Source organism: Chinchilla lanigera, unplaced genomic scaffold, assembly GCF_000276665.1.
Source record: "Chinchilla lanigera isolate Chin_1 unplaced genomic scaffold, ChiLan1.0 scaffold00026, whole genome shotgun sequence".
NCBI classification, from domain to species: Eukaryota; Metazoa; Chordata; class Mammalia; order Rodentia; family Chinchillidae; genus Chinchilla; species Chinchilla lanigera.
The window spans coordinates 23,561,911-23,573,508 of NW_004955427.1; the positions used below are offsets into that span (position 1 = coordinate 23,561,911).

Genomic DNA, 11,598 nt, shown 5'->3' on the forward strand with positions numbered 1-11,598 from the left:
ATCAGTAGTACAGTCAACTTCCTAATCATGTTTTTTTCAGCTGATATTAAATGGAAATTTTTCATTGTCCAGATATACATTCTGTATAGGATGGGGCCTGAGATGATGATATATAGCTTGTCGAATGGTTTACTAGACTGTCTATATATAAATAATCCTTGTTTGACTAATATCTTTATATATTCCATTCATAATTGCATTAGTTGGAGAACAAACAATTCTTCTGTAGGGGTGGGAAAATGCCTTCTCCCTAGCATGGCAAAGATGACACGAAGTGGGATTGTAATTCCAAACTGTACAAGATTGTTCAGGTCCAACTCTGAAGAAACCTACAGAGGCGTTTGCCAAAGACAGTGACCTTTCAAGGAGCCAAGGGACTGCTGCGTGATTAAACCATCATGCCTCATTAGAGAGCCTTGTTCTCGGTGTCAGGATAGGCTCTTTCTTTCAGACATCCAGTTTCAGAGAAGGCATTTGTGTTTGATGGAAATTGGTGGAGCAAGAAATATTGATTTGGAAGTTGTTGACACTTGGAAAAAGGGAGTTAATTTAGATGTCAGTATTGATCAGTGAAGCTAAATTTAGATACCAACTTGAGCGTTTCTCTTGAATATACTCTCAAAATAAAAAAAAGAAAGAAGGATACCTTAACTGAAATGCCATCAGTGGGGACAGAAAGGGAGAGGACAATGATGTGTTGTGATACAGTTCTGTTGTTGGAACTCATAGATCAAAGGTTTAGATTTGACCATATGGCCCTCATGAACTTAAGTGTAGCTACACTGAAATTACATGAAACTGAAGTTTTAGAGAGTGATGATGGTCACAGTAGGCTGAAAAATATCTTTAAATGTTCAGAGCAAATGAAATTGATGAATGCAATTGATTTTCTTCCTGAGGGATAACATAGGACTTTATTTCCAAGATAGCCTTCACATCTCTGGCAAAAACCTGGACCTTGAAGAGGTCTCCCCTGATTTCTCCCCTGATTACAAAACATGGGCCAGGTCCTTAGACCATCCACAAGCCCCTAAGATTATTTTCCAGATCTCATAGACTTCTCTGCTTCTAGGAAAATTATTACTGTGGTAAAGATGACCTTGTATCTGTTAAGTAATTCAGGAAAATTTTTAAAAAGAGGACTTAATGGGCATAAAATTAAATGAATTTCCATATATATTCCTGCAGAGCAATATATTTAACAGAAAAGAAGCTAACATGAATTTATAAGTTATTGAATTGCTTCTTTGGGCTAAATGCTGGCTAAAATTTGCATGTGATCAAGACAAACATTTAAAGCAAAGGAAAGAAGATTAGCCTGGCCTTATACTCCAGTGGAGAAGATTGTGTTCAGTTCTGGTGACCATATAAGAGTTAGAATTGGGGCAGATCCAAAAGAGGGGCAACCAATATGCATATATATATCAACTCCCCACAATGAGTGTGTTCAGTATATATTGCAAACATGTACTAGTAAAAATGTTTTTTACAAAGAGGCAACCAAAGGGACAAGTGCTATACTTTTGTTTCATAATGGAGATAATTAAGAGAACATATGGCATGTGGACCCAGTCTGTATTACCATGGAGGATTAACATGTATAATCTAATGGATCATGAATTTTACAGCTAAGGAACTCTGGAATTTTGATGGGCACCTTGCTACATCTGAGGAGCTGAGAATTTTTCCTGTGGCTAGAGTTTCAGAAATAGTAATGCCATGGGGCTGGGGATTTAGCTCAGCGCGCGCCTGCCTGGCAAGCGCAAGGTCATGAGTTCGGTTCCCAGTACCGGAGAAAAAAAAAAAAAAAAAAAAAAAAAAAAGAAATAGTAATGCCTGTGACAAGTCATCTATAATAGCAATTCTTAGAGTCAGTTGCTTTAAGTGCAACTCCATAACTTTATTATAGATGCCACCTCAAGAACACAGTCATGTGCAAGCAGCCTCCCCAAACAACATGATCACAAGGCCCAGGCCGACCAGCTATAGTGGCATTGTCGTGTGTGGACATCCACGTCCAGTTACGCCAGTTCACTCTCCTGATTATCTGAGTCTCCTTGACTTGAGGAAAAATAGATAGCATTTTCAGTCTAATCTCAGACTGAACTGAATTCTTGACCTAGCTCTAAGAAGCAGTATTCCGCCAGTCTTTCATTTCTACCTACCCAGTTTTCTCTGTAATCCTAAGGGTTGAGGTGCAATCTTTAAATTTTGAAAGAAGTATGAGATATTAAAGTGGGAAATGACCTTTAAAAACCCTCTAACGCATTAGGCAGATTGTTGCCTCAGATAATTGAATAATATAAAATGTTAATTTTGTGGTTTGAAAAATACTGTACATTAATTATTTCATTTTTTCTTTACCCTTTGCTTTAGGCAAGTAAATGTTCACATTTTACAGATGAGAAAACTAAGCCTTAGATTAAATAGTACTTTCAAGATCACAGTTTGAGATCAGTATATTTTCTCAATTTAGTTACAATATTTCTTCTACTACCTAGCTCACATTTGGATGCTCATAGGATAATAACAAGTGTAAGAACCACAAAGATAAAATATCCTAATAATAGAAAATTATACTGAAAGGTTGTCAGTGATCAAAGTATAAAGAGTACTTCCAACAATCTAAGAAACCTACATTGGATCAAAATATGCCCATAAGCTCATTCAAATTATGAATAGAGCTTAATATATCTATTTTTTTCTCTTCTTATTGGGAAAAGTACAATGAAAAATCACAAAATTACCCAGCTTTGCACCAAAATTAAAATCACCACAAATACCAGTACTAATACCAACAGCATCATCATCATTAAACTTTACGTTTTCCAATATGTTCCATTAACCCTGCAATGCAGAAAGGAAATATATAATTATCCATGTTATAGGCAAGAAAACAGAAATTCATAAAGGCTAAATGATTTTTACCAGATAGGTAACAAAGTCTTGTATTCTGACTTCAAATTTTATGTTTTTTCTATACTTTGCCAGTTTTACTTTTAGCATTGACTTGTTCCTGGGGATGGGTGTCACCCTGAATTAAAATCATGGATCTAAACTATCATGCATTTTTATCTTCCTAAAATCAAATACTTAGGACTTCAAAGACCTCGAATGCCTTTGTAACAGCATTTGGGAAGTAAAAATGAATAAGTATATAAAATGAATCAATAAAAGAAGAAGGGACTGAACCACATGATATTTCTAAATGGAAAGCTGGTAAATAGGTATCCCCAACACCATAGCGATAACTGATGTTTCCAGTTGGCTGGAACTATAGAGAAAATATTTTAGCAAGACTCAGGAGGCCCAGACAGAGCATTGCTTTGTGATGCACTTGGGGAAAGTGTTTTTCTGACACTCTTAAATGAATCTTGAAACTAAGCAGGATGCAGTAAAACGTGGTAGGGACACAGTTCAAGATGTACATAATGAGTTCCATTTTCCAAAGAGAGGAAACATTTAGGCATCTATATATGAATGCATCTACCCAATCTTGCAGGCAGCTTTTCAAAATCATTAGCACCTCTATCCAGCCAGCCATAGTCCCCCAGGGACAACAGGGATTTCACACATACACGCCACGCAGTTATTTCATACAACTAATTGCTTCACAGAGTGGCATCTCATCCACAGTCTGCCAGACTAGCCATGAATTAACTCCTCAATCCAAATATCCCAGCTTCAGTAGGATTTATGTCCCAATGTTATCTACACAAAACAAGAGATAAGTCATTTTCTTCTCCAGCAATGAAATTTTAAAAATGCCTATGAGAGCCAAGGGGCAGGAAAGCAGGCTTAGTGATTTCCAGTTCAACATGAGAGCTTGAGGGGAGGAGAAAATCTGAAATAGATCATGATGTCTTCTCCTTTGGTATGAAGTAACAGATGGATGGTATTTACTAATTTTAAAATTTCAGAAAAACTTTTTTTTTTCCTCACCAAGCAAAAACTCAAAAGTGAAGATATTTCACCATGTTTTGGTGGCCAGACACACCAGGTAGGTTTACAAAGTCCAAGTCTTCCAACTGGATTATTTTTGCTTATTTTGTTAGCAGATAAGTGCCACATCTCTGTATAACCTAGGACTGTCTAGACAGTGTTGAGTGTTTCTCTTCCTATCCTACTATTTCCCAACTGAGTTTTCTTCCCCCCAGTACTACTCACAAAGTTCACCTAGAAATTGTATCTAGCCTATCCACAGTCACTAAATTATTTCATTGTAATTTACTCCCTCTTTTCTGATGATCACTATATGGATTTTTGTGCTATTTTGCTTATTTTCTTTCTACTTCCTGCTTCCTTTGGGTTGTGCATCAAAAGTTCAAGTCTGTCTACTCTTAGTTGTTCTGTAAAGTGTGGGAGGTTTGGCTAACCGCCCAGGTATAACTGGGTATTCTCCATTACTTTCAAAACTTTGCTGCACTGGACCCACTATACGCAGAGCAGTGTGGTAGGCACCATGTGAGATTAAAATATGACCAATAGATTATCCAAGTTTTCAGGAATTTTACACTCTGAGAGGGAATGAAGTGTAGGTTGAAATAACTGAAGGAGATGGTTTGTGGTAGTTTCCCTAAAGTTGGTACATACCAAATAGTATGGTTGTTTTTGATGGGGATATTTTTTCCAACAGGAGTGATTAGGTGCACAGGATAGTTGTTTCTAGTTGAACTGGGCCTTTTAAAAAAGATAAGGATACCAACAGTTAAAATTTATTTATGTAGTTATTTAGTTATACCATTGTGTATACCAAGACACATGTAAAAACAACCAGATGAAGTAATGCTTAATTGAGTGGGTGGAGGAAATCAAGACAAAAAGCTGATAAGGGGAGGAATGTATGAAGCCAGGAATGAAGTTGACATGTAAAATAAGCTCCTTAATTCGTAAGGTAGTGGTAGGATTGGAGTGATGATCATTTAAAACCCTAGGCAGGCATCATAGCCCATACTTTTAATCCCAGCTACTTGGAAGGCTGCAGAGGAGGGTTGCAAATTTGAGGCCACCCTGAGCTACATAGTTAGATTCCATCTCACCAACAACAACATAAAGACACTGCTTTTTTTTTTCTTTTTGAGGCTGGGTCTCACTGTGTAGTTTAGACGGGCATGGAACTCACTATGTAGCCCAGGCTGGCCTCAAACTCACAGCAGTGCTCCTGCCTCACCCTTCCTAGTGCTGGGTTACAAGCATGCACCAGCACACCTGGCCCCAGTACTTTTTAAATGTTTTGTGTTGAGACAGGTTCTTACTAAGTCACTAAGTTGCCTAGACTGGACTCCAACCTGTGATCTTCCTACTTCAGCCTCCCAGATGGCGGGAATTACAGGCATGTACCACCACACCTAGCTAAAGATCCTTTTTTTAGAAAGCCCTCTGCTTGAAGCACCACTCAGGAGAGGTAACAAGTTCCAAGGAAGCTTTTGGAGGCCATTTACCTATGTACTTGTCCCAACTCACTAGGTGCTGGGATGGATCCGCAACGGAGAGTCCATGCTCAATGCTAGCCTGGTCAACGCCAGCTCTTTGTCGGAGGCAGAGCAGCTGCAGCGGGAGCATGAACAGTTCCAACTGGCCATCGAGGTAACACCCCAATCTGGTTGCACTGTCTGCTGTCCCCATTTTGTTCTGTACTTTAGGCAGGGCAATCCCTGAGATATGAGCATTGCTTTACATGCGAGAGCCCTTCCTCCTTCTTGTGAAATAGCCCCAGAGCCTCCTCACCCCCTGGCTATGGATAGGGAAGCACATGCATGGGCACACTTCCCCAAGAAGGCCTGTTCTCACAAGTCAGGTGTTCAAGTACAGATGAGACTTTGTGGTTCATTGGTGCCTTCTGCCTTTAAGGAGCTTTTACCCAGAATGGACGATGTGCCCAGTGAAAAATATAATGCTATAAGGTTAGAAGTTACTTCCAATTGAAGATCACTTAAAACTGAAAACAAGTCAATAGTAAACTGGGATCTTATTTTTAAACATGTAGTTGAAAGTCTGCTTTTTAGCCCATTTATGCCGAAGATTGAAATTTTTTGAAATTCATTTATTTTGTAGAAAAATTCAAAGAACAAGAATTTGAAGAGAAGACATTTTATTATGTTCCATTGTTATGGGTGTTCCAAAACTGAATCATAGGCACTGAAGGGTTAAGAAGGACCATGAGCATCAGAGCAGGTTGCACTAGTATGCCTCACTGACAGTAATTGTTCAATAATTCTGATGGAAGTCCGATTTTAAAAATCAACTGCAACTAGAAATTCACCAACTAGAACTTTTAAAGCCTAAAATAAAACTTCACTCTTGGTAACCTAATATATATAAATGCTGCTTTAAATAACACCTTTAATTATCTTTTCTGCTGCTAGGGAATTGTCCTTCCCTAAGAGACTTAAGCTGATTGCTTTTAGTGGTGTGGGAGAAATACTAGGAAATGGGACAGGGGAACTATATTAAAAATAAAATAAGTTCAGTACCAGTGGGAAAAGAGACAGAATGAAAACTTCAAATACTCATTATTTGTGGTTCAGTGTAAAATTTAGCCCACTTCTGAATGTGTAAAAACTGAAAGCATGTTATTTTCTTTTAAAAAATTACCATTGGTGAGAATTTTGTACGGTGCCAAAATAATAAAATTTTGACTGTCTCTGCCCATAAATGTCTTTTAATGCAGTTATCCAACTGATTGCTAATGATGTTAAACTTAATTGATTGAATTCAACTATTTAATTTTATTGAAACCATCTTTTATGTATAAAATTAAATTAACATGAAGAACATGTTCCCAGAAGATACTTGCCATATTCTTAGGAACCATCACTGGTCCTAGAAGTACTATCTGGGATTTAAGATTTTAAGTAAACTATATTTCATGCATATTTTGAGCAATCATTTTCTAAGGAAGAATTAACCAGAGGAGAGAAGTTTATTATCATCATCTCTCTCTATTTCAGACTGACACATCAAAACACAATAGTGTTAGGGTCTGTTATAAAAGAAAAGTCAGATTGGAGTTACCATCAGGCTCACAATGCTTAAGGTCCTGTATACAAAGGCCGCAAGGAGTGTTTGACAGACTAGCTATGAGGAGAGCTTAGCAGAGACAAGACAGCACTTGGCCATTCTCCTCTTTATTTATCTTGAATGATAAGGTTTACATTGCCCAGTCAGGTGACTACAATTCCAATCCCTTAATTTAATGTCTGGCAAGAAAGACCAAGTGCATGACATGCTTGACTATCTCAGTGAGCCGGCCGGAAAACATGAGCAAATGCTTTCATAATGCTATTGAAATGTCTAAACCCTACATGGCCATATATACAATCTGTACAAATTTCTATTAGATACCACTTGCCCTTATAGCATAAAGCTATGATCACTAAGCATAATCATCTGCTAGTCAGTGCTATGGGTACAAGCTGGTCAAATATTCTTGGAATTGATGCTGAGCCATAGGTGATTCTAGCTTGGTGTCTGTAGTCTCAAAAAGGCAGGGCAGAGCAGATGAAAGTATTGGAAGATCTTGGGAATGGGAGGAAGGTAGGGTCTACAGCATGGTTAGAAGAACAAAGAGAGTAGAACCACTTTCAGCATATGCTCCTTCTCCAGAGGGTCTGTACTACTCTTTAAGTATAGGTCAGATACTGCGTCAGAAGGAAAATACTCCAGGGAGGACATGGGCAACTTTAAAAGGAGTATAAATCGTCTGGTTTGGCTTATTCCATTTGGATGGTGTCACGGAGGCCTTTATATGATTGCTGGTAGGGAGCATAATTTGTCTTCTTGAACCCTAAGAAAGAACCTTGAGTTCCATCAGAGAAAATAAAAGAGCCATTGGTAGGATGATCATATAATTTATTGTGTAAACTTTTAAAAGTGAAGGGAGGAATTACTGGCAACTAAGCAAAAAAATATGCATGTACCAGAACTGTTCTGAACAAACCAAAATATCTGCTAGCCCTAGCTGGAGTGGTTACATCAGGTTGGAGGCTTTGGTCTTCCCAAAGAAAGTCTGAATGTTTACCTGAATCAGCCTTGGCTGCAAGCAGACTTCCTCAGAGTCATTCAGAGGGGGAAGCAGTGAGCAACACTAGAAACAGCATAGCTTTATCAAGCAAACCTAGATGATTATCTATTAGTATCCATGGTACAGCAGATTTGTCTTCAGATTTGGACTTAATGGACAAAAGCTCAATTTTACAATCCATTTTTATTTGAAATCTTCCTTAGCATTTTAAATATAAATATGCCAAAAAGTAGTTAAAACTGAACAATATATTCAATTGATTCACTCCAGTTTTCTCTCATGTACGACTACTAAACAGTAATGCCCTTGATAATCCATGTCTTAAAGTTATAGCATTCAATAGGATTAGATAATAGGAAATAGAAATAAATGCAAAATAATGACTTTAGCAAAGCAAACATTGTGCCATGTGAATGAGACTTTATCAGTTAGGAACATAAAGGGGGAAGGAGTTCTCAGGGCTATCAGATGATAATGTGTTTCAAAGTAAGAAAGAGAATTTATTACATAGCATAAATTATAGGAAAATCCAGGCTACTCCTCCACTCTGAGAGTTAAAGACATAATAACAGGTTTATGATGACTGTTACATACTGGTTTTATATATTGAGTAAAGACTAGATAATTATAGTAATCACTGTTCATCTGGTAACCCTTTCTCCAAATAAGAATTCTTCTAACACTGGAGATAAAATGATATGGTGCTATGTAAGTGGAAAGAATATAGGTCTGGAACTAGGCCAAACCTGAGTCTTACTCCTGGTTTCATCACCTCCTTGGTTGTAGATTTTCAAGTAAGTCTTTTAGCCAACTGAACATCAGTTTCTTAATCTGAGATGGATAAAAGAATATCCACTTTGTAGTATGTTGGGAGAGCTAGAAAATATATGCATAAGTACAATGCCTAGCACAGAGTTTTCCCTTGAATGAATGCCAGCTGTTTAAATGACTTTTCAAACTGTTCTTGCCTGGAGTTTCACAGTCTAAGTAACAGGGTTTGGTCAAGCCTTAGGTGAGTGACAGAGGAGAACAAAAGAGAGTAGTTTTCAGTGAGTCTCAGGCCTTTGAAAAAGCCCTCATTGAAGGAGGGCAGACTTAAGGAGAGTGTCAAAGGACAGCTGGGGGCTGGGGATTTAGCTCAACGGCAAAAGCGCCTGCCTGGCAAGCGCAAGGTCGTGAGTTCGGTTCCCGGTACCGGAGAAAAACCAAAAAAAAAAAAAAAAAAAAAAAAAACAAAGGACAGCTGGGACACAAAAAGCCCAGGCATTCACCAAAGGCAGGAGGAAGGAAGGTGGCAAAGGGGCTGACCTACGTGGTATGCTCTCAAATCGTTTATGGAAAGAAGCAGTAAGTAACAATGTTATAGAATTAGAGGGGATTTTAATGTCAGCCTTTGAATTTTGTATTTATTGTCATAGCAATGAGGGAAAACACTCAAAGATTTGAACTGACAGAAGGGAGTGATACTTAAAATATAAAATCAGAATTTTAAAGCTGGAAAGAATATTAGAAGTCATCTAAGAGAAGCACTTCCTACTACAGAGAGTTAAGTGACAGTGTAGAAAGATGAAGGATACGAGGATGTGCTAGGAGTGTAACTCAAAAGTAGAGCATGTGCTTAGCTTGTTCACTGCCCTGAGTTCAATCCCCAGCATGCATAAATGAATGATCAAATAAATGAATGAAGTAGATCCCTTAGTGCCTTTAGTTTACTTTTTGTAGCTGCACTCAGCAATTAGGAGGCAAATGCTGACATGGTTGTCAGGACAAAGGACTGACCGTGGGAAGGCAAGGACCTAAAGGGGCCTGGTTGCTATAGGAAGTCATACCAGTGGAGCTACTACCAACTCAGGAGAAAGTGGGAAGAAAAAGCCAAAAGATGGTTGATAGGCTGGAAAAAATAAGTAGAAGTGTGTAGACTGTAGTCTGATATCAGGACAAAGGGCAGATGTCCTGGGAATCCAGAAATGTGGTGAAAATGAGGGAGGTTGTGCTGAGACCAAGGAATGCTGAATGGACTAGAACAATTTCAATGCTGAGAACAGTCTCAGCACTGACCAAGAAGGGGAGAAACGATTTCTGGAATAAGTCCCTGGGCTTCTAGCTGTTCCTCTTCATTGCCAGCTGAGCTATACTTTTCTAGAAGTACAAAGGCCAAATTAGCACTGCACTGTTGGGCTGGAATGATCCCAGCAGATGAGGTGGCAATACTGTTAGCTCCTTCAGGTCAGTTGCGCCCTGACATTCTCATGTAGATCATCCACATCAGTCTTAGGAGACTGTAATCACATTTGGTTCTCTCCCTATTACCCGGACCCTCAACCTGGTCTTCCCTCCTCCTGCAATTAATGTGAACTCAGAGAATACAAAGCACATTTAGTCTGAATCAGAAAGTATTGAAAAAAATAAGATATATGATAAACATACACTAAAATCAAATGTAAATATCATGTGTTGAGTGAGTTATCTAGTGTCTTGCCCTATTCCTTTGGTGAAGTAACTAAGGGAGGATAGAAAAGGTTAGTCTTTAGCTTTATTAATCTGACAAATTTATTTCTTCTACTGGAATCTTTTTAAAACTGTTTATTAATGTTTAAAATGTGTGCACTGTTTGAGCTTTACATGACATGAAGTTTTTTAAATATACTGTGTGTAAAATGCATCAGTAATCTTTGAAAATGTGATAATTGTATGGTTATCTTGAAAGTGAAATTTAACTAATGAACCCATCAAAGAGCAGACTTACACACAACTTCAGTTTCTCTGCCATGAAAATTCAGATGTCCTTAAATTTCAGAGAGATGCAATCAGAAACTAAGGCGTGGGGGCAGGAGTTAGAGTCCTGAGAGATCAATTGATGAAAGTGTATGATATTCTTGTTTAACGTATGCTTTAAAACAATAATGTATTAATCATATTGACAAAAGGATCAGTCATTTAAAACTCTTTAACTTTTCTGCATCTTTCCACTCACGCCTCACTCCACCCCCTCCCATACCACGCCTGGGTTGTTCCCACGGACCTCGCTCTCCTCCCCTCGTACCCAGTCCCTCTTTCATGCCACTTCCTTGCAGAAGACGCACCAGAGCGCCCTGCAGGTGCAGCAGAAAGCTGAGGCACTGCTCCAGGCCGGCCACTACGATGCAGATGCCATCCGGGAATGTGCAGAGAAGGTGGCCCTTCACTGGCAGCAGCTCATGCTGAAGATGGAAGACCGGCTAAAACTGGTCAATGCTTCTGTGGCCTTTTACAAAACTTCTGAACAGGTGAGGGAAAGGACTGTGGGACATGTGTGGCAGAGTCTGACAGGGGCTATGTCCTGTCACACATTGTAGCTCTGCAGTACAACACTCACCAGGAGCAGTTCTCTCAGCATAACCCTTGAGAATGAAAGAATGGCCTGCAGAGTGGCCACAGTTAGCTTCTTTATCATCCTTTTCATTACTGAAGTGGACCATGGGATTTGTTTCTCTTACATTTTTCAAACTCACCAGATCTATATAGAAGTGTCAAAATAGAAATAGGATATATGTTGAATGGTAGATTTGAGCAATATGTATCAATCAGCTCTTGCC

General features: G+C 38.7%; 1 protein-coding gene across 10 annotated transcripts in view; it reads left to right on the forward strand.

Annotated features, from left to right (window-relative positions):
* Positions 1-11,598, forward strand: part of Kalrn (kalirin, RhoGEF kinase) — a 638,378-nt gene that overhangs the window by 377,160 nt on the left and 249,620 nt on the right. For 6 of the 10 annotated variants that reach the window (XM_013515182.1, XM_005386537.1, XM_005386536.1 and 3 more), the window contains exons 16-17: positions 5,467-5,586; positions 11,071-11,289. In XM_013515182.1, the coding sequence (XP_013370636.1) occupies positions 5,467-5,586; positions 11,071-11,289 (339 nt within the window). The remainder of the gene's footprint in view (positions 1-5,466; positions 5,587-11,070; positions 11,290-11,598) is intronic. The other 4 variants (XM_005386534.1, XM_013515183.1, XM_005386535.2 and 1 more) reach the window with 1 other exon arrangement.